Source organism: Letharia columbiana (assembly GCF_014066305.1).
Source record: "Letharia columbiana isolate WasteWater2 chromosome Unknown Sc0000015_s1, whole genome shotgun sequence".
NCBI classification, from domain to species: Eukaryota; Fungi; Ascomycota; class Lecanoromycetes; order Lecanorales; family Parmeliaceae; genus Letharia; species Letharia columbiana.
Genome location: NW_023501055.1, coordinates 225,622 through 253,153, shown reverse-complemented (window position 1 = coordinate 253,153; position 27,532 = coordinate 225,622). Strand labels below are relative to the sequence as shown.

Here is a 27,532-nt window from a genome sequence, read left to right as displayed (position 1 = left end):
GTTACCCCTGACTAGGTAAGGTAAGGCCAAGTCGCTGAAACATCCCTTACGAAATGCCAAGACTTTCCCCTCCACGCACTCGTTAAAGGATACCGTATTTTCCTTTATACATGCCAAGCCTTTCATTTCCGACCCACGCTAAAACTGAAATTTAGATCCGTCGCGAGACCACTGGCCAATGCTAGAATGCCATCTCCAACTTCCTTTCCCGTCTTCGCGAGCTATTGCGCCATGGTCGCTGTGAACTCAAAAAATGGGGGGAGAGAGGAAGAAAAAGAGAGCTGCCTGGAGAAGTAGGTAGTATGCAGAAAAGTCTTTGATGTAACCTACCGTAGGTATTGTAGTCAAAGCGCAATGAAGACATGCAAGGATGCATATGCATATGCGCATACCCACGTCGATGCTGTCTTCCCATTTGCGCGGTCCATCGGAAATAGGTCCATGTAGGTAGCTACATACAGTACGACTTTAGGTACGGTACTTCATGATGGTAACAAGTAACAACAAACTAATGTCGGTTGGTGGCGGGAGGAAAATCAGCTTTTGTTTGGATTCTGCCTCTGCCTCCGGCTGACAGCTCCGCCTTGAGCGCGTCCACGCCGATCATGCCAAGGAATCACAGTCTCAGTTCTAGAGGGGGGTATGCCGTAATGTGCTTGCGATATGATTGGCCCCCGAAGCGAGGAACGAGTGTAGGGCTGGTCATAGGGTACCCCCTACTCCGTAAGCGAGTCTGAATACTGAGACAGGAATCACGGCTTCACCGGCTCACTCGTCATCAAATCAAAAGACTGTGAGTCATTCGCGTGATTGTATAGATTAGCTAGCTACTACTGTTCATGGAAATGAAAGTGCAACGAGTTACCTCGTATGGGGATCGGGGAGAGATGATAATGATGATGATTAACATTTACCGCTCCGAAATAACATCTGTACCGGTGAGCAGGAAGAAGGTTCGCGAGATGATACATGGTATATACAGTATCTTCAGCCTTGCCTTGCTGCATCCTTCGGGTCTGTATCTGATTCCCTGGGTCTGACCATCTGCAGCATCTGCATCTGCATCTGACATCAGCCCCCGACTTCGCCGTGATTTTGGATTTTAATTATTCCTGTGTACGGAGTACCGTAATAAATAAATCCTTTGACGAGAGTTGGTCCTATCCCTTCTCCCCTCGCATCCTCCGGCTTTTCCGATAACATGAGGCAATTCTTTTCCAAGCAGACATCCATCCGGTATCTTTTGCCGGAAGGCAAGATTTGCCGTCCGTCCAATCAGTCAAGCAACCTCGCGAAACACTCTACTTGTACTTATAATTAAATGCTCCGCTTCCTTTTTTCCTTCCCGCCAACATCAGCGCCCATCTCCTTCCAACACGGAGGAGACTAGAATGTCTAAAGTCGGTGTTGCCAAGGCATAGTACCGTATCTGCTCAACGCTGTTGGCCATGATCACATTCATGTATTGACAGCCATGCTCATCCACTGTGACATGTACGTGCCTCGGTCGTATCATGCAATGCGAGGGGCTGAGTGCGCGCCATCGTCAGTCTTGAGCACGAGATGCAAGAAACCCTCCTTCTTGCTATCCTTTCTTTCATCCTTTCGCTATGGCCTTGTCCGCCGTGCTGCTGACTTGTCTCCTGGCCTTCCTCTGCTGGCGCTGTGTGATCTTGATTGTGCAAGAAATCGTTTGCGTCTTGCTATCAAGCCGCTCCAAACTTTAGATCAGGATGCCAGCTCCTATTGAGCCTTACCCTGATGCAAAGTTGACAAAGCTTTTTTACATGCATTGCCCTTGTGTCTCCCTAAGATTGAGGAATGCGTTTCTATCAAGGGGTGATCTTCAAATTGCATATTTACACGCTAAGGCACACACGCCTCACCGTCCACAGGATTTCAATGGTATTCACCGACAAAGCAACGGCGGCGCTCTGCAGCATTAAGTCCAAGACCCCAACCACGACCACAGCTGAGACAACGAACGCAAATGGCACGACCACAATGACAGGGTCAACGGAAGCCACGCCATCAGAAACCATCATAACCTGTCGCTACCAACAAGCCTGCGCGTGACGAAGACCCCAGCCCGCCCCACAGACGACCGTGTCGGACAAACGGTCCACACTCCGCCTCAGCACCACCTGCATCTGGATCTGGTTTATCCTCGGGTACAGCGTATTCGCCGTCGCCTACGCCAGCTACGGCATGGGCCGCGCAAAAGGGACGCAGTGCCGCTGCCATTTCGACGACACGATCCGGCTCGCCGATACGACCCCCACTCTCTGCGACTACTTGCTCCGCAGTCATAATAATAATATGAATGATGATAACGATGATAATGATGATCCCGGCATTGATACAGTCACAGGGGTCAAAGCTCGGTGCCTAGCGGCGACGGAAGATCGCGTCGCGAGTGTTACGGAAGAAGGGAGCAAATGCCCGGGCTCGTCTTCGCGCTTTCTCCGCCGCGGACGCGTGCTTTCTGGGCGGGGGTGGGGCTCTTGGCGTGCTATTGGATTCCGTTCGGTTGCCCTCTCGCGTCAATGGCGGTCGAGGCGTGCAGGGAGTCGTTTGGAGTGGGAGACGGGTTCGGAGAGATGGAGAGTCTTGACGGGCGTGGGGGTGTGAAGGAGTGTCTTGATGGCTACGGATGAATTGGGTCGAATCGGATTGCGGGGTTGATGCGAGATATGCCTGAGGATCTTGAGTAAGTGGAGGAGCTGGCATGGATGGGGATGCTGTTTGTGCGATATATATCATGGCGATGGGATGTTCAACCAGATTTCATTGCTTCCATGCGTCTTCTGGCACACCGCGTGATCATCATCAATGCGCCAGCGTTCTCATACCGCATCTCCCCTACTGACACAACGCGCTTCCTTGCTTGCCCTCCAGGCATTATATATATCTACAGAACACGCAGCCATGTCTACCTGACATCTAGTATACTTGAGCATATCAACCCCTTCACATCGACGATCGAGCATCTTTACAGCCACGGCTAAAGAAAAGGCCACATAACCTCCTGTTCTGACCAGTGTAACACCGGATTTGTACTCGGTGCATTCAGAAAATACAAGGGCATATATGATGCATTCGCTTTGCCAGGGTCTCGATCATGGGCCGTCTCTCGTCTCTCGTAGACTCTACTTCAAGAGACGCAGAATGGCTACCTAGGTGCACCGCATCAAGGAACTGCTGCCCGGGACGTAGGAAGAGAGCCTCCGGATCGCATTCAACGCGCTCTCGTTCCGGTGCATGTCAGCATCTGTACGGCCACCATCCAGGCCGTGGATACACACCCAAGGGGGGATATCAGAATGGCCCCATGAGAGTGCACAGCATCTTTAAGGCCAACCATTCCGAACACTCTCCTCACCACCGCCTCATGGCCCACGGCTTCTCAGACAAAGCTCCCCGGGACACAGAACCCGTCTCGCAAACCCACATCAACGAAGTAGCGAGCAGACCTTCCGCGAGCAAAAATCATCCGTCGGATACTAGCGCCACCGTCGTCAACCTCGTCCATTGGTACCCATCCACCGGATACGATATCACGAGCGAACAAATCTTCCGCGAGCCCTTCAACCGCATCAGATCTGCGCGCGCATCTCATCCCCAGACCTCGATGCTCGACAAACGACACGGAAGCGCTTCCCTCGTCCGCTTCGACCCGACGCCTCAACTTCCCCAACACGGACCGCGTTCTGCGACTTCGTGCTGCTCAAGAGCGTAACCCGAAGACAGTTGCCAGGACCAGTTCGACCTCGTGGGGGAAAGGGTCCGCAAACGATTGGAGACGTTCCACAGCGGCAGGAGGTGGTGATCCTGCCGCAGCACAAGGATGATCTGGAGCACAGATGCTCCGCGACGGCGATGATACCGGCGACGGAGGCATGGGCATACCGGAGGTTTGAAGCGAAGATCAATGACCTTTTGCTCGCCGGTGGCGAATCCTGCTCCACAGCCCTCACCGGTATCACGACTTTTCTACTGCGAAGTCCCAGCGAGCTGGCTATACTTGTAGACGATATCCGCACGGCTTTGGCACGTGAGACGGACATGATCTCGACGGCTGTGCACGAGTTGCGCCATCTCGGCGTTTTCATCGGAGAAAACCTGCGCCTCGCACCGTCTGTTCCTGTTGATTTGGTCCGCGTCGTTGCGCCTGAGGGCTAGTTTGGCACTGGGCATTGGATTCCGGTTTTGTGTACGTCCCCTGTTCTCATATGTGCTCGTTCCAATCCAACCCCTCACAAACGAGCTGCTCCGGACAATACTCACCTGTAAGGCGGACCAATTCAATCATCTTTCAAGCCCACGTCTCCGCCCTCCAATACGGCGCCGACCCCTCCGCACTGCTCTTCGACTCACCGTCCAGCTTCCGCCGTTCTGGTTGACTACCTCCCGATGCTGCGTCGTCGTCAGATTTCAACCCCCGTTCGCTCGGGCCCTGCGATTGTGTTGGGAAGAATGTTTCGTCAAAGCGAGATGAAGCTTCTGCTCGCGACCTTATTGGGGGCGTTTGGTTTGAGGTGGGAGTGGGAAAGGTACGGCTGAGAAACCCAGAAGACTCTTACTTTGTGGCCACTGTGGTATAAGCGATCTTTGGTGGTCAACCTTAGGGAGTGAGAGCAAGATGGGGGCGGTGTGATGTGGTATGGTGCTGCCGGTTCTGCAAAGCGAGGATGCTCGTGGGAGAGGGCCAGAGGTTGGGAAGTCGAGTCTGCCAGGGTGATGAGAGTGCGCAGATTTGGATTATTCTCTTCTATTTCATTTGGTGATCCATGTGTGTAGCTCCCCCAGACGTTTAGGCGTCTTTCAACCGGGCCATCTGAGGCATACCCATTCGCATCATATTTTACTCTTCGGCCCGTCCGCCAATTACCTTATCCGTAGACGCCCTGTTCGTCCATCTACCTATGTCTCCAATTCCCTTCCGCGCCCATATCCGCTGGACTCATGAGATACCCAACGAGATCCACGCACAACCATTACCTCCCCAATCCTCATCGAATGCCAACCCCCGTATCCACTCATCTCTTTCACATGAATGACCCACGGACCGAAAGCCCACTCCTCCCTACCCACAGCGCATCCTCATTCCCTTGAATTATGTCCTCCTCACGTACATACACGCCACGCATCCTCCTCAGCGACCCATGACCCGCCGTCTCATCACTCCTAGATCGCGCACGACCGCCCCGGAGAGCTAGAACGTAGCCAAGCAGCTGCACGCCGAGAGAACAGGAGGGCTGGCTGACAAGATCACAGGAGTGCTGCGGCCCAAGGTGGGGGACGGTATATCAGGAGGGAGAGGGGCTCGAGATGGTGATGGCATTGGTGATCTAGGTAGTTTGGTTGAGGTGTGGGAGGATACGCTGTACTCGTTGTCGTGGAGAAGGGCATGGAGAGCGCATGAGGGCGGTGAGGCGCAACGTTTGGGCAGATGGAGCTGCAGTTGATTAGCAGAAAAGGGTTGTAGAAAAGAAGAGCATGGAGGCGTTGAGAAATGATCATCCATCGCCCAGAAAGTTTTGAAGATGGGATGAATAGCCGAAGAAGGAAGATCTCTTGGCATCCCAATCTCGCATAGCTTGCGAGGCCACTAACAGAACCACCAACTCTGCTTTGCCTCCTCCAAAACCAAAAAAAAAATTTCTTTTCTATATAGGTTCTCAATCACAATTAATCATAATCTAAAAAATTATTAAAACTAAATAAATAGAGTATAGATAGATTATAAAATTCTTAAAAGATTTAAATTATTCGTTATATTGTAAAATAGAATAATAGTAAATTTTACGAAGTACAGAGGTCTGCACCGAAAGTCCTGCACCCGCCAAGACTCTTGCGCTCAGACTTCGGATAACGCCCCACCTAAAGGGTTACCTGGATAATGCGTCTGAGTTCTCGGAATCGCACCTAGCCCTAGTCAGGTTTCGGGGCTACTATCCCTATCAAGGCTAAAAGAAATACCTTAAGTCCCATTATGCGCTGTGAGAAGATATTTTTAGGCTCCCTCTACAGGCCGCTTTCCGAAAGTAGGGTTAGGGCTGCACTAGTGCGGGTGCAGGACTTTCGGTGCAGACCTCTGTACTCTTGATAGCATTTAGAATACCGAGGTAAAAAAAAAAACTTGATATTTATTCAGATGATTTTTCAGCGCACCCTCGACAATGTTAAATTAATATTTTAATATTTTACTACGTTGTATAAGTTAAATTTTTTAAATACTTTAATAATAATTACTTGGGTATATAAAGTATATATTTTATAATTCTTAGACTATAATTAATTGTGGTTATGAACCTATACAGAAAAATTGAAATTTTGATTTTTAATTTTAGGGTGCGCCAGAACTGTAAGAATTTTTTTCTTTCTTAAGGATTATGCAATCAGGGGTAACGGAACCACCAACTCTGCTTTGCCTCCTCCACCATCTTTGGTGCCTCACCGAACACCGAGCACCGCACAGTAAATCATGCCAACGGAATGAGAGGAGTTCAAATGTGAGGGCTGTGAATGACCACTATTACAATGAACGCTATCTATCAACAACCTCTCCCGCCATATTTTAGGTTCCTGCACCACACACAGTATTATACACTCCGGGAATACCAACGCAGCGACTCCCTCTCCTCAAGCCTTCATGCAAATATCTCTAGTTCATCCGTCATCGTCGGCGATAGCAACGACCTAACCGCGGAACTTCATCATCCTCACTTTCGTGCTGTTAGTCCCACCAGTCTTAGTGCCGCTGGTGGACAATCGAGAAAGTTCCTTGGATGAAGTACCAGTGCTCAAAGGCACAAAGGCACCATGAGACGGAGACCCGCCCTTGTGCTTCTTGTGCTTCATGAATTCCATCCATCTGCTTGACATTAGCAAAGGTTTGTTGATTGGAATTCAGGGATGCAAAGCATACGTCATGCCATCCGGTGGTACTTCACGTTCCTTGATTTTGGTACCGTTGGTGCTCGGAGTGTCGGAGCCACCTACTCTGTGTTCGAAGAACTCGGGTAGTCCGCTAGGTTCGCTGGTTGGCCTCCTACTTGGCATGAGCTTGACGACCCCTTTGATATAGAAGATACACATACTCGTGATGTGCCTCACGTTCCTTGATTTTGGTATCATTGGTGTTCGGAGTGCCGGAGCCACCAACCTTGTGTTTGAAAAACTCGGGTAGTCCGCTAGGTTCGCTGATTGGCCTCCTATTTGGCATGAGCTTGACGATCTCATGCGTGATATGGAAGATACACATACTCGTGATGTGCCTCACGTTCCTTTAACTTCGTGCCATTCGAAGCCGGGGTTTCACCGCCCGACTTGCGATCTTTCCACCACTCCGCGCCTCCAATATGGCTGGCAAATGGAGCACCTGGAGCACTGTCTAATGTTAGCTTGGTGGTCTTGCCCAAACGGACAAATATTTTCTGGCACTGGAGCACTTACACGTGGGCCTCGCGGTCCTCGATCGTCCTTGACGGCTCTAAGTCCTCGGGTCGAGGCAGGCTGTATGAGCCGATCAAGAAGAGGGAAGCGGCCGTAAAGAGGGTTGAGATACGCATGTCAGAAGAGGTGGAAAGAAGCACAGAGAGTACAACGGTAATGCTATGACGTTGTGATGCTGAGAGTCTGGAGTCCTGCAGCAGGTATAGAGAAGTATCAAGGTGGAGAGCAAAGAGAGGGTACTTATTGATGGGCAGGCCCCTTAATAGTAGACGAGAGAGAGGGCGCCGCACACGAAATAGGCCGAAGTCTCTTACACCGCGTCATCACATCGCTCTCGTGAAACTGGACCTGCGTCGTGGTGTGAGCCATCTTTCCGCCGAAACCGATATGGGCAAGTAAATGATGGCCGGTGGTTTTGGTGAGTAATACTCATGATGGGGCTAAGCTTTGTGGTGGAAGGCCCGCGTTCGGGAGGCCTAAAGTAGGTAGACTAGACGCACACGCCGCAACCGCATGTCTCGAGGCGGATTTTTGGAATCCTGAAACCCGAAAATATCGACGCCATACACCCTAAATGGGAAGCCTTTGCGATCATTCGGCTCATGGCTCCGGTCTTGTCCTATTGAGCCGCTATAATCAGTCTTCCGGGGCAAGGTCTTCGAACTTGACCGTCAAGTCAGTGTAACGCTATGTTGCATCTGGAAATCACGGCCTGTATCGAAGCACCTTTCAGGCAACATCGGTCTAATCTAGCAGAAAAAACCTGCTACATAGGGAGTGTCCATCTTGATATATCTTGCGAGGCTCAATGGAACAGCAATGCCGATATACGTCCCAGCATGTAGGGAAAAGTAGGACGTGAACAAGAGAGCCGCAGATACCATTCCCATTGCACTAAAATCGTGCTGATCTGCGACGACGGGAGACCCCTTACATGACATACTAGGAGAAGCTTAGGCTCAAGATCGCCCAATTAATACCATTCGAGCACCGTGCCCTGGCTCATTGAAGGCGTAGAGCTAACCGCGTGATCGAATACTAGTCATCAGTAAGCTCTTAACAGTGACCGGTTCCATGCTCATGGCGATTGCCGGCCATTCAAGGTCTGGGCAGACCTGCTAATTGGAGAGAAAATCGTGTCATGCATTCTGTAGGAAAGGACAGCGACGTGACGGTATCAAAGGGTCGGATCTAGGATCCTCTTTGGGGACAACTGATGCAGATCAAGCACACCAAGAAAGGAACGGTTGGGCGCACTCTGCACAGCGTCTGAACGTTCCGCAGTTTCGATTCGACCACACCTCGCAAACATGTGCCGGAGAGGCAAAAAAAGCTTGATACTCGTAATAGTAGAGAATATTACCAAGTGCTTTCATCTCCGTTGTGGCCGCAAGTTCCCGAACTGGGTCGAGATCCGAGAAAGTCGGACCATGCCAGGCGGACATGATGGTTGAAAGTCTCAGATCCACATCGACACGTTTATAATACCCCCAGAGACCTGCGCACGAACACAAGAAAGTGGGATGGCAAATCATCCAGAAAGGACAGAAGATCGAAAAGGGAATCGAATGGAAGGAGGCAGTGGACAAGATTGTGTAGTTGCGCTGCCATACCCAACAGAAGGCCAGCTTCGTCCGTGGGAGGGCCAATAGCTGCTTTGATGACAAGCGGTGACCGCCACCCCAGGTGTTGCAACATAGCAAGATGGTAATCGTGCTCGACGCATAGCTCGAACAATGCAAGTGTCAGCATCGTGATTGTGACGTACGGTCCAACATTCTAGGAGATGGGATCGATCAGTCGTGACGATGCCTCCAAGATAATATGATCGTCGAGTAATGCTTGAGACAGGGGGGGGCGAATATTCTGTCATAGATTGAAAGTTGAATGATTTGCCATGATAGGATAGTGAGAGATGGTGTGGGGCGAAGAAAAAGATGAGACCGCTGTCGTGAGGAAGGGGTCAACGCTCAAACGCCCTAGCCGCACGCTAAATTTTAGACTCCCAGGTCTTGGCGAACTCCGACACCGCTGTTGTTGACGCTCCTTCCTTTCGACCTTCATTTCATCTTTCCTCGCCTCAATAACATCAGATGAGGAACGTTTCAAACGCCTATCAATGAGACCCAGCTTCTCCCGATGGAGTGGAATTCAGAAGTCTCTGACGCCTTTGGCGAATGCAGGTCTAGCTGTCCGTGTCCGCTGCGTTGCGTTGCACCCTCTAGTTAGCTTCGTCCATATTTGTCGTTGGAGAGATAGTAGCTGAAATAGCTGTCGCCCCATCTTGAAGCTGCTTATTCTCAATATTCAACATGCAATGGTTTCTTTCACGTCGTATGTTTGATACCATGCGGGCGGTAGTGGAAGATGATGGTGGCCCTCTGAAGCCTACAACATGAATACATTGCCTTTACATCTGGTGTCTAGCCACCGTGTAATGGCGTCAACGAGCAAGAACATAGACCGAGAATGCGGTACCAGACCAAGCATACACCGGGGCTCGACTCCTCTGATCTAGACAATGGACTATTGCTGATTTCGAACCAGACATTGAGGATCATAAGTCATGATACGTATTTGTACTCAATTCACTCAAGGCATCGCCCACCCTCCCCAATTACCTCCAATATCCTCCCAGCCGCCTGGCCCCCAACACCTGAGATTTGGGCTTGCTGCACCATCTCGTTCACACCATCGATCATTCTCTTCTTCTCCCTTAACACTCCAGTTGTAATTTTGGCTTTTCTCTCCATCGCTGCCGCTTCTATGTCGTTCTTACGCTCTATGTGTTTATCCTCTTCGGCCCTTGCCCGCCGTGCCCGATTCTGCTGGTCCGAGAATTCCCTTCGTTTTTCTCCATCTCAGAATTCTGCTCGGTTTGAATGACCGCCAATCTGCGCCTTTCATCTCTGGCGTCTGCCTGCTTTTTGCTTCCAGCATGTCGAAGCGACGCCTTTCTTCGTTCGCATCGGCCTGTCGTTTCTCTTCTAGTACAGCCAAGCGCTCCCTCTCTCGCCTTCGTTCAGCTTCTGCCGCCATATCAAGATCGGCCTGAATTGCTTCTCGCCCGTGCCCTTTCCTCTGCAAGTAAGCGTGTTTGCTGCTCCTGCACCTTGGGTAGGCTCTCGACAAGCTTCTGCTCTTCGACGACGTGAGGCGGAGGACCGCAGACGCCTGGCGGTTGATTGGCGCCGGCTGTTTCAACCCAGAATCGATCACGGCACCCGAACTCTCGAAGGAGCTTCTCCAAATCTGGGGCGGGACAAGTGTCAAGATTGCAACACCGACGTTCGCTGTCGAGGGAGAAACGGTTCCTACATTCGAAGTGCCGGACGTACATGGTGAGGCTGTAGCAGACCCCGCCCAGCTCGCGAAAGATGTTGAAGTCAGAGTTGAGGTTCTCTCGCATGAATCGAAAAGCTTTGAGGAGTGCGGTGGTCATTGCGAAAGGCGAGTCATTGTCTAAGGCTAGCAACACGAAGGATCTGCCGTTCGCGAGTTTTGTCAGGTCAGGCAGCCTTTTGGCAAAAACATTCAGATTGTCCTTTAACTGCGCTGGATCTCTAGCTGGACTAGCATTGCGGCATAGCTCGCCCAGTGGAGTCCTATAATCGCAAATATGGATGCCTTGCCAATATATTGAAGCGCCGCGATCAAGGAGCATTTTCGCCATTGAGGCCTTGGTCCGTCTTGCTGCAATATGCAGAGACTCGTCGTCAGGATTCGCTTTGAAATTGAGTAGGTGTTCCATGCTCTCCAAGCTTCCTACTCTGGTGGCGCATTGCAATGGGGTCCTACCAGACTTATCCTCGACGTTCGCGTTGGCTTGCGCCTCTAGGAGTTGCAATGTAACATCTGGCTGAGATGAAAGGGCTGCTACGATCAGTGGACTGTTACCCGAGCCAGGTGTCCGAAAACTAGGATCCGCTATTGCATAGACATCAGTCAGTGGAACAAAGTTGTCGTGAGAATGGGCTGTACCCACCTCCTTGCTTCAAAAGGATTTCAACTGTACGCTTATCAGTCTGCTGGTCTGCTTGGGCTTGACAGAGTAGCCAAAGCAATGCAGAAGTTTCCTTCGCGCCAAAGACAGGGTCGAACTCCCACAAAAATCGGGAGTCAGGCGGGCACCCGCTATCGAGAAGATTTTGCAATAACAGCGGCTTGCCAGAGTATCGATGTAGAATCTGGTACAAGTGACTCGTCAAAGGGTCGTCTTGTCCAAAATATAAATGTTTCTTTAATTTTGACCGTTCAAAGAACAGCCTTGACAGATTGATAAGGTTTTCCCTAGGAGCGTAAGACTCAAAGACGGCCATGAACGCGGAGCACAGAGTCTGTTGATTTGGCTTTTGGCACAACAATATTTTCACGAGTTAGTACAGATCTCTTTTCACTGCCGTGCAGAGGCATTTTCCCTCGTCGAAACTGACATTCAATAACGACGGCCGTGCAATGACCATATCAACGAATACATTACAAGTAGGATCGAAGGATTTCAAAGCAGTGAGAAAGGCCTAATCAACCGCAGGACCAGCGGCCCCTCCCTCGGGGAGGATCTTGTCAATATTGAGCAGCAAGTCGAGTTTGCTTTGCCATCTATCAATAGAAGTTGACTTCGCCGCGAAAGCCGCGAAGAAGACCGTGTGCGAGACTTTGGATCTTGTCACTAGTATAAGCGACTCAATATCAGCTTGCTCTGTTGCCTTGACCACGGATTCACAACTCCGAAAATTCGGATCCCCACCGCTCTTGATGAGATGTTCGACAAGGGCATGGTCCTTATCAAGAACCGCTCGTATTAGCGCACGATGTATGACTTCTGACTTGGTAATCCCAACACGAGTGAGCAGCCGCACAGACTTGAATCGATCCGGGATGTTTGTGCCAGTCTGCACGGCTGGCGTCTGCATTGCAAGACTGAGAGCCTCGGGCAGATACTCGGAGTTGGGATTCCTCTGGAGCAGACAGTCTAAGATGGACGAATTGACCTGCCGCGGCGGCGATCCTTATGGCTTCACCACTTTGGTAGTTAACAGAAGCATGATATCGCAACAGCATGTCGATGGTTGGCTGTGCATGTGGTCCCTGTTTCACTGCGTCTATCAGTGCAACATGGACTTGTGCCCCTCCCGCACCGTTTTCGAGGAGCGTTTGAAGTATTTGCAGCCTAGACTCTTGTGCGTGATTCATGGCAAGAGGAATAAGCGATGCCAGGACCAGTGATGCTCCGTTACCTTCCAAAAGGAGTTTCAAGACTTCATTCTCGGTGGGCGTTGAGACGACGTGTTTGATAACTTGTCCTCTGAGTAATCGAATCTTGCACCATGGTCAATCAACAGCTTGACAAGTTGAGGATCGCATTCCTGAGAGCTACAAACTTCATGGACCAATGCACGACTGACCTGATCACCCGTCGCACCGCCAATAAGAAGTAGAGCCATGCATGCATATCTCGTATTCATGTCTGGATTATGCATAGCAAAGGGCAACATTCTTGCTAATATAGCACTCTCGCATTTACTGTCGATAAGACATCTGAGCAATTGATTGTTTCGTGAGCTGACCGCAAGTTCCAACGACTTTCCACCATCATAGTTGCAGCTTGCCCCACGATCTAGAAGCCTTTCGATGATATCCATGTCGCTGTGAGACTCATTGCTGATCTCTTGCACCAGGGCCTTGTCGCGACCCTCCTGCTCAATTCCAGCTCGAAGCAGCAAGTCAAGCTTTGCCAGTCTGTCTCCGGTCGCAGGCTCGAGCGCAATTGTTAGAGCCGCCAGGCGAGACCTGTGATTTGGATGACCAGCTTGATGACAGATGCAACGATGTTTTTGTTAGCACACTTGACCGCATTGCACAGAGCTTGCCCTTGATGATGGTCATCGTTGGCTTTGTTCACGAAGTACAGTACCAAGTCCTCGTCCAGAGGCGTCTCCCCAATAGCCTCGGTCAAAGCCTGGTCGACTGCATGACCTTTTGCTCCGTGGTCCAGGAGTATTACCATAAAGTTCATTCTTAGGCGAGAGTCCACGAGTCTCATAGCGACGGGCACTGCTGAGGAAAGCGACGAAGGCTGGGGCGCGCTCCTTACAAGGAGTTCCAGTAACTCTATGGCCCCCCTTCTTGCAGCAGTCTGAAAAGACTTTCCTCGCAAGCAGTTGACGCCCGGGGCAGCCACGATGATATGCCGCAGCGGGGCGTCTGCGTGCAGACTCGGTGTTCGTCTAAACTGCAGAAGGGGGGTAGCGCAAGTGGACATGTGGCAGCAGTCAGTTTGCTACCATTCCTGACCAATTGAATCTCTTTACAGAATTGATACAATGTTTTTTCTCGCCTGTTTCAAAAATAAGCGGCCTCCTGTGTTCATGACTAGGTTCTTGAAAAATCGTAGACCGAAGACCAGATACGGACACAACTTGGGCGGGGGGGAGGTTGGTTTCCGAGACTTCTCGGCAGAGAATGCTGGCAGAGGTCGCATCACCTCATAGCTGCGTTCTCCAGTGTAGAAGACTAGCCTTCTCTCTCGACCTTGTCCCTATTTATTGAGATGGTCATGGCCATAGAGCCATACAACCGATTCATCATGATCTGTGAGTGTGGCCATACTGAAAGACACTTGGCGATTGAAATCTGAAAGCATGATCCCCTGCGGGTCAATAGATGACAATTCTGCAATCCTACCTAGGCTGTAAGGTCTAGATTCTTCAATAAGATGAAGAAATTACAGACCAATGCACCCAACAAGAGGTATCAAACGCTCAGGAGATTGTGCCTTCCCAACTGGGAAACTCAGTTGTTTGTCGCTGCCATAGCATGTTACAAGAAGCATTAGCCTCATCGTCTGCGAGGTAAGAGGACGTAGCAAAAGTCATGCGTACAGAGAATATCAAATTCCAACGAGCAATTGAAAAAAAACCCCCCCCAATCAGCAGTCCCAATAGCTCCATTCTTCCACTGTTGGTTCACATACTTTTGTGGTTATCAACTGAAAACATCTACAGTTCGTGTTCAAGAATTCTAACTAGGAAGAACCGTTTCAATTAAGACCCTCAATAGGAAATGAACTTATGTTATTTTCGGATGCCTAATCGCCCACTCGATGCATGACTCTCGCTCGGTCCTCTCACAACGTGCTATGCGGCAGTAGAGTGGAGCATGACGTGTAAAAAGGTCCAAACACGGCCATATGCTCACTATACGTATTGGTGATACGTCATTGGAGGGTTTGATTTCCTCTATGAAGAACGCATCGCGAAAAGAGGCCGAATTTGAAAGCTCATTGGCCGCCAGATCACTATAATAGGACCCTTCTGACTTCAGCCTTCTCATTGATCAATCCCAAACGTATAGCCCAGTCGTCTCGTCCTGTGGAGCTGATCAATTCATCCGCAAGATCCAGCCGCCTGGCGTACTGCTTGGGTTCGCCGTCGACCTGAACTTTGCAGCCATGCATATATAATGAATTTTGCCACTGGTTACTCATCGCCACCAGGCCAACGGAGAGCAGTAGCAGCGCCAGGATGATCATATTACCGGCTTGGCTTGCGTTGGTTGTGACAGCAGCGTTGATGTAGATCAACAAAAGTGCGACAGCTGTGAGCGAGCTCTCCAGAAAAGTCGCATCACGCAGCCATTGTCCAGCAGTCACTGCCTTGAGAGCCTCAACGGGACCTTGTAGTCGTACCCAGCGATCTTGACTCAACAGGATTAGCAAGTCGCCCTTCACACCCGGTTCCTTCACGCCTTTCCAGCCAGGTGCGCTCCGTCGCCGGACAATGATGGCATTCAGAGTACGCGCGAGTATCAAGATCAGGAGAACGGCCAAGGCCCACCAGTCGTTCAAAAAGCCCACGAGCATCAGGGCGAGCAATGTGAGAGATACTGGTGTGGTGTAGCACACGAAAGAGGGGGTCAAAGTGCTTTTGATAGTCTTGAGATCCGGCTTCCATCTCTTTGGCTCTGGGAGTCCCTCGACGCTCATTGTTACCAAATGTCCTGGGATTCCCATCTTTTGTAGATAGAACACAGTAGCCTGGTTCTCAACTCGGAAAACATGTCCAGAGGTGAGGGCGGCGGTCGGAGGGAGTTCGCCTCCATTGAGCTCGGTAGCATTCGGTTGCGTGTGGATTCCAGGGCAAAGCACGAGGAAGTCGAGAATGCCGGAGGTGCCGTTCAGAGCAGTGTGCTTAGCAATAGTTTTAAGATCGGCTAGGGCTATCAAGCCGGTGGCATCGAGAGAGACCCCCGGTATGGGCGTTTTGCTCCAATGCATGGCTTGTAGCCTGTGGTGAAGCTGAAGTAGACAGGTGGAGTCAATCTGGTGAAGCTGGGGGGCCGGGACCTCTCCAGAGTCTCACCTTCCCCAAGTAAGGTATCAACATCTTCAGTACCTTCAGCATTTTGATTTTTGACCCTCCAAGATTTACGGATGGCGACTCCTGCCTGGGGAACAGCAGATGGATGGTAAGGTGCGTTCTTGTTAACCAGGTTGTCACTGTCCTAGGGCTAGGGCTAGAGTACGAGTAGGGCAATTGACTGAATTGAATTAGAACGTCAACAGAACTGCACACAGATGGAAATGCACCCAGCTATATACGCCCATCCAGGAGAGAGTTGTTTTCAGGGCCCATAGTACCTCCTATGGCTTCATGGCTCAAGTGAAATTCCACTTTTCTGGCATCTCAAATCCACGCAAATGCTCTAACTTCATGAAAACCAACATTCACTTGGCCACTACCGCACCGCAAATTACCAGTCTCAAGCTGCAATTTGCTCACGCCAAAGTCCTCTCGACCTCCAACCGATGAACACCTTGCCCATCTGAACTCGTTATTAACATGCAGTCTAGTCCTGAAAAATCCGTCTTGGATTGCGTCTCCACTCCGGAACCCGACTCGACCTTTGACTCAGTCTCGATTGGTCACACATCTGTGATTCTATCACGTGCAATTGCAGTCCCAAACACCGGCTGTTGACTAGGACTGCCACCGTGGCAGAGGAAGTAGCTCCATCTGGGAGAATGCTCTGACCTCTACCCCATGCACCGCCGATATGGCGACCTTCAGGCCCAGCCCTCGCTGGGGTAGCATCTCTCTTGACGATCTTGCCATTCTCTCCAACCGTAGTCCCCTAGTACTGCCTCCCCTGCTCCACAACGCCACCCGCGTCCGAGCGGGGCTCCTTGAACCCAGACCCGATCTGGGTGCGGCGCCAGAAGTCTTCAGACTTGGCAAATACATTCGTGGGGGGTGTGTGAAGCCTTTACAAGTTGGAGCTATCGAGCTTGGAAATGGGATACACAATGACATACGCCTTTGCACGGCAATCCGCCATGCGCGTGAGAGCAGACCGGTCTGAGACAGCCGACAAGCAGAAGCTACCAGATGCGCTCATTGCTTTGGTCCTGGAACCGGATATCTCAAAATTGTCGTGTGGTATGAGAGCAAGCTCACGGACTAGTCAGCGAGAGATGGCTGTGGTTTTCTGTGACTTCGTGATCACCTGAGCAGATCGGAATCGTAAACTTAACACAGGCATGAGGTAAACAACGCCATCAGCCTGAATGCACTGAAGCTCCCGCCTGAAGTCCCATCTTGTATCCGATATCTGTTTTAACTCGAATGGATAGACATTTTCATATTGACAGCATACTGACCACTCGCGCCAATTTCTTTGCAATCACATCAAGAAGTCTGATTTGGCTCTTTTGTGGTCGTTGGTACGTAATGCGAACCAGCTCCGATGCCCAATTGCCCAACGTAGTGATTTACTACAAGGGGTCAAGTAGGTCGCTGAGTCAGGGATGAGGAAGCTTGCTACATGTTGCAGAACTTCCACACGTATTTTTTCGAGCGTCGTGGCTTTAGATTGCTCGTGACTGCAGTTTTTGGTGACAGGTTCTCCGGATTTTTGCAGTCTCCTAATCTTTCGGCGACGTAGAAACCGAAAGAGCAGGAAGGAAACAAAGGGCATATGAACATCAGTGAGACTATGACACCAGTGCTCAGACTTGGGTAGAGCATGCCAAATAAAGGGTTTGATTAAGCAAAAGATGAAACTCGTACCCCCAGTCACCCGATTTAGTACTGCGTACGGGACGGGGTCCCGGGGAGTTTTAGGCAAGCAATCGTTCCGTCTTAAACACTTGAACAGAAGCTATGTTGTAAGTACTGATACTGTGAAGATGGTTTTTGGAGCGAATAGCAATTATCTGTGCGCAGTACTTGGCATTCGTACAACCTTTATACAGTCCAACTCACCCCTTCTCAGAGGCCTTATATAGAGGCACCTAGTGCGTATACACAAAGAAGACGTTGTTCCGATCAGTCTGGTCGGCATAGGCCATCTTGTCTTTCAAGACCGTCTTCACCTCCTCACTCATACCCGCCAGTTCTCTCTGATTCTTCCTGTTCAGCCAGTCATTCGACACCCTCATTACTACAACCACAAAACACAGCGCCGATAAGGTAGCAATGATGCTGATCTTGCCAGAGATATATCCAGGCGCCTGCTTCGCTTGGAATGTTTGTGTTCCCAATATATTCCCCACACAGAATGCTATCAATGTCAGGGCGTTGGCGGTGACTTTCTTGGAGTGACCTGCGATATTCGATGCGTTCCAAGCCAACAACAGCATGAATGCGGCTCCAAAGGTTCCCGTAAGAAAGGATGCAGCAAGAAGGCCCGCCTTGTTCTTAGGGATCCCGTTAGGATCAAGACCTATCATCAGACCCGCACCCAGTATGGTTGGAAGGATGCAAATCAGCATGACCACTGATCTGTCTCGCCACTTGTCGGATAGGTAGCCCACTAGCAGCACACACACTGCACCAATCGCGCCACTGGGGGTATTGAGGATGAGTGCTTGCTGAGATGTGTAGCCAAAGGTGGTCAGGAGGATACTCGAAAAGTTGGAAAGTCCGCCGTTAGGAATGGAGCTTAGCATGGTAGCGAGGCAAATCAGCCATACTCGAGAGTCTCTGAAAGTCTCGAAGACCTGGTCTCTCTTGATGCGAGCGTTTTGTGTCCCACTTGTACCGAGTCAGCCAAGTCCTGTCCTCTGCAATGTGTAGTCCCCAACATACCTTTGATTGTCTTTGACTCGCAGCAACGCAGCAACTTTCTCGGCATCGGTGAACCTTTTTGCCTTGACGGGCGAGTCTGGCAAAAACAGGGCGACCAATAGCCCAATGACCATGGTCAAAGCCCCAATGGCAATGTAGAAGATCCTCCAGCTCGCGAACCTCGTGTTGGCAAAGCTAACTCCATAGGCGACGAAGCCACCAAAGATTTGAGTGAGGGCGTTACAGACATAGAACCAAGACACGCGTCGGCCTTGCTCTTCCTTCTTATACCACATTGCAATGATCAATATCAGAATCGGGGCAACACTGTTCTGATATTCAGCGTCCGTTCTAGACAAGAACGCTTATCCTCAGACAGCACATACCAGCTCTCAAATATACCCAGTAGAGTCCTAACAATTGCCAGCCCTGCAAATGTCGTACATGCAGCATGAAAACCCAGGATGAGCCCCCATATCATGATGTTTATGCCCAGATACAATCCCAATCGTGATATATGCTGTGCCAGGTATTGCGTAGGGAACTCTGCCACCAGAAAGCCTGCGTCGTCGATCAGTGATCATTCCCTCGTGCCATGCAGAGGCGCAAACTTGGCAGTTCTTGCATACCGATGTAAAACAGCATAGACAAATCCGAATAGTCCTGCCCCTTCAGGTGTGTGTCCGTCCGTATCCCCATGACAGCCGTGTAGGATAACGTGGTCTTGTCCAGGAACTGGAGGAAGTATACGGCCGCCAGCAGTGGAGCGATTGTAAGATCGATCTTCCTGACCAACTTCTTCAACTGAACGGGGTCCTCCAGAATCGCATTGCCAGATTCTGCGATCTCCAGGGACTGAGGGTGATTCTCCAAGAAGGACAGTGCTTCGTCCGCATCTTCGAGCGATACAACTGTGACGGTGCCGTCTCCAATGGCCACCGATGCTTCCCGGCCGTCAAGAGATGCGAAAGGGTCGGGCTTCTCTCGCTCGAGTGACATTCTAGTGGTAGATATGGTGGTGATGAGTGGGAGAGCGCAGGAGTAATCGGAATATGTAGGTTATCCATGCTCTTTGAGCGGGCAGCCGATTTGCCAGATACCGGTATCTGGCTCTGAATGAACGGCATCAAGCTGCTCGACATTCGCATGCCTGATTGGCGTTCCCGACGGTAGAGGAGGGTGCGGATGAAGTCATCCCGCCTCACGAGACCTCTCAATGCCTGTCATATTCGGCACCATGAACGCTTCGTTGTCTGATGGTGGTCGCTATCAAGACTGTTGGTACCGTTCTTTATCATTGCGCACCTTCCTCTTTGAGCGAGAGGATGTAAGGGCGGTAGCGGCGCCAAGCCATAAGAAATGTGCGCCGGCCTGTATATTGAACCATCCGGTAAGGCCTCATTTAGCGAAATATTAAGTAATCTACTTAGATCGCTAGAAATATATTCCTCGCCATGTTTTCATCACACTCACCCTCGATTAATTGCAGTGCTCGAACCCTCTTCTTCTTGGGCCCCACCTCATGTGTGCCTCGTCTCCTGCACGCCTCGCTCACAGATCGAGGCTTGGGCCAGTGATGGAGAATTCGGCATTGTCGAGCTACTACGGAGGTCTGCACCAAAAGTTCTGCACCTGCCCAAGAAAAGGGTCCAGCTGTCGGATAACGCCAAGCCCGGAGGGCTCCCTGGACAAGGCGCTTAGACCTACATTATGCGCTCCCAGAGAATAGTTCTAGAGCCCTCACCACAGGGCTGCCTTCCGACAACAGGATTAGGGCTACTAAAACCTGGCGTCTTGGCAGGTGCAGGACCTTTGGTGCAGACCTCCGTACGCTGCACCTTTATCAAGCTGAGGTATCGTTTCACTCGGCTCGGAGATGCTATCTAAGAATCATCTTGTCCGCCGCCATAGACACACTCACTTTCCTTTTGCTCGGCGCTCGCTTGAGACTCGATTCAAGAATCGAGACTCTCAACCTCAAAAGATCAGTTAAGAACGACGGTATCTCTGTTAACGCACTGTACCCTCTGCCAGTTGACATACGACTTCAGGAGATTGTCTAAGAATGGCTTCGTTCGATGATCGCGAATTTACGCTGATTGCTCATTCGAAATTTAGCGCCAGCTTCTACTCGAAGCTGTAGTCCAAATAGGCGGCGGCGGCAATCTCCTGCACTGTGCTTTTATCATTCAACGTATCTTGCAACACGCTCGAGACTATTTCATTATAATGACTATGCTTACAACGTCTATGAAAAAGCCTACTATAATTTTTCGGGCTTTGATAGTCAAGGAACGGCAATAGAAGTGAAAAGAGGTTCCCTTGTCAGAACCTGACATGTGAGATGCGAAGGGAGGGAGCTAAATTGATTTTCAGGTAGCAATTCGAGGTCATGTTTGCAAGACATCTCTGAGACAAATGTAAATTTCTGTGGTGGTAAATTTTCGCCGAAGTCCGTACCACTGACGTTTCTTGAGAGTTTATAACCGAATCTGCAGTGGAAGCGAAACAAGCCTCCTTGTTCGAAACATTATATTGGCTTTGTCAGTAAGGACTAGCACTAAGCCGACCACGTTGGCTCTGTCATTAGTGATGGCAGAAAGACGGCTGCCATGAGAAGCTTCCAGAGAAGCTTCTAGTTTGAGACTCGCTCCAAATCGCCAGACGAGAATTGCCTTCACCAGGAAAGAGTAGGAAGAGACATTACTCTATCTTCGCTCGTATTAAGACCTTCTTCGCAGGATACCCCATTGTCACCATCTTGGTCAATGATCTGGTGTTTCTGCAGACTCTCTGAATGATTTACTGTTGGTTGTGGGATGGTGGCTGACGAAGAAGGATTCGAATGCAATGGTGTGTTCGGGCTGTCTTCGGCAGATGAAAATTGGTCCATATGAACTTGTGTGAACGGCTGGGGTATTGTCGGATAGTGATTCGACGAGGCTCTTGGCGGAGCATGGCGAGGCTTTGCGGCCGAGGAGTGCCATGACTAGTTGATCTTTGGAGGAGGCATTTAGGGGAGAGAGCTAAGACGGGGGTGTATTGGACTTGATGGGTATGAAGGGGAGAGAGATGAGATGACACCGTACTGACCATGGTCATGCAATACCATTATCAAGGCAAGAATGCTGTGAGGCAGTAGGCTGGACAAGCTGAAAGCTCATGGCCGAAAAGGCGAACTTCGTGCACGTGAGGCTTGCCCACCTCACGCCGCAACATACTCCAGGTAACTTTGCTACTCTTCCACGCGTGTTCAAACGTAAGTAGTGCCAGCAAGAGAGTTCTAAATGCAACCCCGTGAAGGTTCTCGCTTGATTGACCTTCCCGGAGAGCTCTGGAACCAAGGTTGTTCTCACATGGTAAAACCAAGTCGTCCTCTCGAAGAGCTCACAGGCAATGTATCAGAGTTTCTCTTTAACCCAGCTATTTTTCACACAAATTACCAAGGCAAACGCTAATCTACCTTCGTCATCTACAGCAATTTGATCGTCATTGCGCCTGCCCGATGGCATTTAGATCCCTAATTGGACGGAGCATGAATCTTCCAAAGGAATCTAGCTTCAAGCGGTGCGAAGTGGAGGTTGATTAATCTGAGAATTGTGAAGTGTGGCAGAAATGAGAGAAGATGTTGACCATAAAGTCCGTGAACCGCAACTTGGTATAGCAACTGAGTGGAATGCCTAATCTGGAGGAGGTCCATATCTAGGGTCGAAGACACCAATCCACTAATGGATCGGATGAATTTAACCAACAAAGCATTCTTCAGTGGGACAGCTGAATGCTTCCGGGATCTTGAACGTGGGAAGGAGGTTCTTGCTAAGGGCGATATGGATATAGAATTTACCAAACGCCTTTTGAAGTCATCCCAACAGCACGAGCATCAGCTGGACGCCGTATCATGACATGGTTCCCATTTTTGACATCCTCTCCCGAAGTTACCGTCTTGACCAGACGGATGGGCCTTGTGCTCAGGGCTGCACGAAGATTGCATCGAGGATGATGAGTCCACGCTCGGAGCTTCTTCTTTTGCCAGACTGGGCCTTTGGATTGGTCTTGAGCGCCGAATCAGCGCATGCTGTCCAGACGTCTGTTGACGAGGAACTCTCGTGACCAGTGATAAGTGTCGTAAAGGCTGCATATGTGGAAAGGTAGAAGGAGGAGCAATCCGCTGTCAGGGCACCGAGACGAAGATATGTTAATTCATTGGAGTCTTTCTTAGATCTAGTAGAACGATTGTCGAGTCAGTGAATGAATGATAAGGCCAAAAGATAGCGGAAACATCGTACAAAGATGCTCGGAGAACCTCGCCCGTTGAATCTGGATTAATTAAAATCATGTCTATCCGCCCATGCCATTATTGTGAATCTCAAAGCCATCATGAAGGACAGGCTAGAATTCATCCATGCCTGCGATCGGTCAGTGACAAGCTGACGAAACGGAAAAGTGCCCTATAGGTCCTTAGTCTTGACAGCTCGTTTGGCTTTTTGTTCTTGACTGTCCTGTCACGGTATCATTGTGGTCACCCGGAGACATCAAAAGAAGGTCGTGCTGCTATTGGACAAAGAGTTGAGGAAGCGAAACGAGTAGATACATGAGACATTGGACCAAGAGAAAGAGAGGGTTTGGCATTGCGAATATCGCAAGGCTGGGCTGGCGAGTTGTTTCCCGTGTATGGCCCAAATCAGGAGCTCATGGCCAACGCAGAGCGTGCGGCTTTCGCTTTTTTGGCATAGCTGCGTACGCAGGTCACTTGTTGGGTACCAAGAGGGTACCGACGAGGAAGTCACACGCGGGCTTCTGGATGTCTCCAGGGGCCAGGACGAAGCGCAGATTTCCCAGCGTTTCCGATGTTACCATTGCCAGCAGCCTTCTGCGTTGAGCGGCGCCTTTCTAATGCCTGGTACGGGAAGCGGCCGAGGAGGCTTCACCGCCCCAGTGCCTCATCAGAAGAAATGCTAAGGCATGCGGAACGGTCAACTTCGTCTACCGCGCCGGTGAGAGATTAGGGGCAGAGTCGGAACCTTTCTCGCCGGCCGTTTTGTTTTAACTGTGACATAAAGGTTGCAGACCATATGGTTTCACGGCCTGCAGACGGCGGGGCTGAGCATATGACGCTGCTTCCTGTCCAGCAAATACCGGTTGCTTTGAGACAGGGCCAATTTACTCTAGTGCATAGCTGCATCATTCTGGACTGCTTCATCCGCCCAGGGTCTCCTGACTCTGGAGAATGAGAAAAACTGCACTAAGATGACATCGAGACTCCGTGGAGCAGCGAGCTCACCAAGAACCAACGGCTTGAGGATATTGGAGAATCACTTTCTCAAGATGCGCCTTTCCGCTTGCTAAAGATCCTTCTAGCACAGCCTCGGTACGTCTTTTTCCAGGAGATTAATAGGACAGAAAGATGAACCAAGTGGAGAATGAGAAGTGACACGGATTGAAATATTGGGGGATCTGCAGATCGGCAACGCGAGGACGACAACATCCTGTTAGCGTCCTTCTAGCGTCCTTCTAGATCTCTTTTAGCGGATCACCCTTTCTTGACGCCTATGGAGGCCGAATTACGCGCCCAGAGCAAATCAGAAAGTACTATACCTAGGCAACAATTCCTTTACGCCTGTCATTCGTCCAGAGGGATCGAATAACTTTCTCCGCAACACCACGTCGCTCAGCCTTCTGGCCCGTGCTTTTTGTGCAACTCGGTCTTATAGCTCCACAAAGTTCGTTTGCACGTTCATACCACTGGCAGCACTACGCTTCTACATCCTCTTCGCAAACTGACAGTCTTAATGAGGAAGTCGTTGCGAAGGCGAGATAAGCACAGCCTGCCTTCTCCACACGATTATGTACGAGTATACCATCTCATTCTTGCAGACTCCACTCTCGTTGCGACTGCCGTAATTACATACTGAAGACGTTCGTCCTCAACTCGGGATAGCGTGCCGCTGAGGAACTCTCTGGTCTTTGGCACCGCCCCAGATTCAACAGTCTCCAAGTCTCATATGGTCTGCTATTTGACTTAACGGTGATGCTGCACGGCATGTCATGGAAACGAAGTTGTATAAGAACCGTGGGCTGCCCTCCCCTTTGCCATACATCAGGGGTTCCTTGAAGTTCTCTTATTTTACCTACGTCGTAAAAACCTCATTGCTACTCTGAAGACTGTGGTAGACTTCCCCATCTGAGAGCCTTCAGCACATCAGATCTGCCCCACCCTTACTCGTCACTGATATCATGGAACGTATCTCAAAGTTCAACCTGGTCCATCGCTTTGAGAAGCGAGCACTTTTGATCGCCATCAACTGCGTTGCTGCACTCTCTATTTTCTTCTTTGGCTATGATCAAGGTGTGATGGGAGGAGTAAACACCGCCCGAAGCTACGTCGATATCATGAGCTTTGGCCACTGGAACGATGTTACCAAGTCTGTGATCATCGACAAACCTACCCTTCAGGGAGGCATTGTGGGTGTTTTACCTCATATATTTTGCTTATGTTGATAATCTCAGGTCGCTGTCTATTACTTGCCAGGTACCCTTCTTGGCGCCTTCCTCGGTGGCTACATCGGTGATAAATTTGGGCGCATTAATACTATTGCTGTGGCGGCCGCTTGGGCGATTGTCGGTGCTTGCCTTCAATGCTCTGCTCAAGACTATACCTGGATGATATGTGGTACGTAACAATACCGAGATTAATGTTTGCGTACGGCTAATGCTTGCAGCTCGCATATTCAATGGTATTGGGACTGGCATATTGAACGCAATTACCCCAGTCTGGGCGACCGAGACTGCCGAGCACACCTCCCGAGGTCAATTCGTCGCTATCGAATTCACACTAAACATATTTGGGGTGGTTGTTGCCTACTGGATTGAATAGTGTGTACCTCATTCATGCTTCTCGTAATGCCTTCGACTGACAGATCTGAGTGGTACCTCCTTCTATGGCGGTACGTATAATTTGACTTTTCTCATCCCACGTGTGACTTAGATCTTTTCACATCACGTTCCTCGGCCGCAGAGAGCTCTTTCGACGCCCGAAATATATTCGTCAATGCTGACTCCAGTTCTACGTAGACGGAACATCTGATTTCATCTGGCGCTTTCCCATCGCGTTTCAGATCGCACCACTCCTGTTCCTCCTTGGAATCGTCTTTCTCATGCCTGAATCCCCTCGTTGGTTAGTCAAAGTGGGTCGTGAAGAAGAAGCCCGCTATATTCTTGGTCGACTGCGCGGAGAAAGCGGCGACGAGGCCGAAAAGAGCGAAGCAGAGTTCCAAGACATTCGCAACATCTGTGAACTTGAGCGAAAGACTGCCAAGCAACAAAACTACTTCCACATGTTCTTTGGGATTGGATCTGGGAAACTCCATACTGGTCGCCGGGTCCAGCTCGTGGTCTGGCTACAAATCATGCAAGAGTGGATCGGAATCGCCGGTACGTACAAGAAAATGCTTGGACAGCATACTGCGCTTCTGTTACCTGAACTCTGCCTTATAACCCAGGTTTTTGCGCTGAATAAGCCCCGCTGATATCCGAATCTGCTCAGGCATTACTGTCTACGGCCCCAGGATATTTGCAATCGCTGGTATAGCACCTCAGGACCAGGTATGTATTTTCAGAGTCCAAGTATCCCTTTTCGAATTATATCCTTCGCTTCAAGCCATCAATTGGGAAATATTCCCTCCCCGGATATGTTGCAAGGCGCATATTCCCATCAGCATCAGGCAATGCTGACTGGTCCAGCTGTGGGTTACTGGTCTCAATGATATTACCTACATGGTCGGTGGTCTCATACTCACAGCGCACTCCTAACGACACCACTGACAAACATTCCAGCTCTCCACTCTCGTCTGCGTATTCACGCTTGATCGAATTGGCCGCCGTTGGACCCTCTACTGGGGCTCCGTCGGCATGGGGATCTGCACTTTCCTGGTCGGCGGCCTTTCTCGCATCGGACAAAACGCAGCTATTGGGTCCTCCACCAAAACTGGTCCGTACATTACTTCTTGACTCTCCCTCTTTGGTGTTGGAAATCAAATAGTCAGAGATGTTCCGGCAGCAGGAGGTGCTATACGGTTGCCAGATATGTCTTTCAAGTTTGGATTTTGCGTAGAGGAAGCAGTACTAACACCAACGCTTGCTAGGTTCTGGAGTCGCAGCTACCTTCTTTGTCTTTCTCTTCACCGCCATTTTCGGCGCGACTTGGTTGACGGTACCGTGGCTCTACCCGGCCGAGATCTTCCCTCTGGAGATCCGCGCGAAGGGTAATGCATGGGGTGTAGTAGGGTGGAGTATTGGTAACGGCTGGCTGGTACGTCTTTGGGTCCCTTTCACCCTCGTCAAGGCTTTCACTCGAAAGGAGGGAACTTAGGATAATCATCCTGACCTTGGGATCCTTTCTTTACGCCGTGACTAATCGTTCTCTAGGGACTACTTTGTCCGGTCATGTTTGCCGCTATCAACGAGAAGACCCTTTACATCTTCGGCATCTGCAACGCCATCACTATCCCCATGGTCTGGGCCCTGTACCCAGAGACAAACCAAAGGACTCTGGAAGAAATGAACCTCGTCTTTGCCTCTGACTCCATCTGGAACTGGGAAGCAGAGAAAAACTTCGCGATCTTGAAAGAACAGAACCCGCAGCTGGTGCAGGCGGCGAGGGATAGAAGCGTGGTGGATGCGGAGAACCCTAAGAGGGGCGGCAGTCTGGCGTTGGCAGGTTCAAGCGGTGCGGAGCGTAGGCATGGGACTATTGATACTATTGAATTGAATGAGTTGTGATGAAGTAGGAGAGGGAGCCGGAATGCTTGCTCTAAGTATGAGCCCGGGGTGTGCAAGATGATCACATGGGTGAGATGTTGAGAGTCAGCTCTGGGGGGTTGGAAAGCGGGATTTTGCGAGGTCTCATATCCAGGGAGAACGCGCTTTGCGCACAGGCACTCATTTGGAGGTTTTCTCTATTTCTTTCTTATTCCCTTCCCTTCGGATCTGCTAGTACACCTTCAGGTTTC

The 27,532-nt window shown here is 50.3% G+C and overlaps 10 protein-coding genes across 10 annotated transcripts; 3 read left to right on the top strand and 7 right to left on the bottom strand.

The window, feature by feature from the left end:
• Positions 1-2,031: 2,031 nt before the first annotated feature.
• HO173_005542 (uncharacterized protein) lies at positions 2,032-2,310 on the bottom strand (the record flags this gene model as incomplete). The annotated part of the gene is made up of 1 exon (XM_037307457.1): positions 2,032-2,310. One exon carries the CDS (start codon positions 2,308-2,310, stop codon positions 2,032-2,034), a length of 279 nt encoding a protein of 92 aa, XP_037165639.1.
• Positions 2,311-3,121: 811 nt separating this feature from the next.
• On the top strand, positions 3,122-3,739 carry HO173_005541 (uncharacterized protein; the record flags this gene model as incomplete). Its single annotated transcript, XM_037307456.1, has 1 exon — positions 3,122-3,739. One exon carries the CDS (start codon positions 3,122-3,124, stop codon positions 3,737-3,739), a length of 618 nt encoding a protein of 205 aa, XP_037165638.1.
• A 140-nt stretch (positions 3,740-3,879) lies between these two features.
• On the top strand, positions 3,880-4,182 carry HO173_005540 (uncharacterized protein; the record flags this gene model as incomplete). The annotated part of the gene is made up of 1 exon (XM_037307455.1): positions 3,880-4,182. The coding sequence occupies one exon, from the start codon at positions 3,880-3,882 to the stop codon at positions 4,180-4,182; it is 303 nt and encodes a 100-aa protein (XP_037165637.1).
• A 2,520-nt stretch (positions 4,183-6,702) lies between these two features.
• On the bottom strand, positions 6,703-7,574 carry HO173_005539 (uncharacterized protein; the record flags this gene model as incomplete). The annotated part of the gene is made up of 5 exons (XM_037307454.1): positions 6,703-6,877; positions 6,932-7,054; positions 7,104-7,217; positions 7,270-7,392; positions 7,459-7,574. 5 exons carry the CDS (start codon positions 7,572-7,574, stop codon positions 6,703-6,705), a joined length of 651 nt encoding a protein of 216 aa, XP_037165636.1.
• A 2,472-nt stretch (positions 7,575-10,046) lies between these two features.
• On the bottom strand, positions 10,047-10,497 carry HO173_005538 (uncharacterized protein; the record flags this gene model as incomplete). Its single annotated transcript, XM_037307453.1, has 2 exons — positions 10,047-10,302; positions 10,346-10,497. 2 exons carry the CDS (start codon positions 10,495-10,497, stop codon positions 10,047-10,049), a joined length of 408 nt encoding a protein of 135 aa, XP_037165635.1.
• Position 10,498: 1 nt separating this feature from the next.
• Positions 10,499-11,777, bottom strand: HO173_005537 (uncharacterized protein; the record flags this gene model as incomplete). The annotated part of the gene is made up of 2 exons (XM_037307452.1): positions 10,499-11,385; positions 11,444-11,777. The coding sequence occupies 2 exons, from the start codon at positions 11,775-11,777 to the stop codon at positions 10,499-10,501; spliced, it is 1,221 nt and encodes a 406-aa protein (XP_037165634.1).
• Positions 11,778-11,975: 198 nt separating this feature from the next.
• Positions 11,976-14,456, bottom strand: HO173_005536 (uncharacterized protein; the record flags this gene model as incomplete). Its single annotated transcript, XM_037307451.1, has 5 exons — positions 11,976-12,239; positions 12,322-12,777; positions 12,840-13,214; positions 13,265-13,662; positions 14,432-14,456. The coding sequence occupies 5 exons, from the start codon at positions 14,454-14,456 to the stop codon at positions 11,976-11,978; spliced, it is 1,518 nt and encodes a 505-aa protein (XP_037165633.1).
• A 299-nt stretch (positions 14,457-14,755) lies between these two features.
• Positions 14,756-15,860, bottom strand: HO173_005535 (uncharacterized protein; the record flags this gene model as incomplete). Its single annotated transcript, XM_037307450.1, has 2 exons — positions 14,756-15,754; positions 15,819-15,860. The coding sequence occupies 2 exons, from the start codon at positions 15,858-15,860 to the stop codon at positions 14,756-14,758; spliced, it is 1,041 nt and encodes a 346-aa protein (XP_037165632.1).
• Positions 15,861-17,749: 1,889 nt separating this feature from the next.
• HO173_005534 (uncharacterized protein) lies at positions 17,750-19,523 on the bottom strand (the record flags this gene model as incomplete). The annotated part of the gene is made up of 4 exons (XM_037307449.1): positions 17,750-18,491; positions 18,546-18,851; positions 18,911-19,085; positions 19,154-19,523. The coding sequence occupies 4 exons, from the start codon at positions 19,521-19,523 to the stop codon at positions 17,750-17,752; spliced, it is 1,593 nt and encodes a 530-aa protein (XP_037165631.1).
• Positions 19,524-24,758: 5,235 nt separating this feature from the next.
• Positions 24,759-27,302, top strand: HO173_005533 (uncharacterized protein; the record flags this gene model as incomplete). Its single annotated transcript, XM_037307448.1, has 10 exons — positions 24,759-24,986; positions 25,032-25,194; positions 25,244-25,397; positions 25,449-25,468; positions 25,596-25,955; positions 26,068-26,126; positions 26,265-26,300; positions 26,358-26,511; positions 26,666-26,832; positions 26,949-27,302. The coding sequence occupies 10 exons, from the start codon at positions 24,759-24,761 to the stop codon at positions 27,300-27,302; spliced, it is 1,695 nt and encodes a 564-aa protein (XP_037165630.1).
• Between the last annotated feature and the right edge of the window lie 230 nt (positions 27,303-27,532).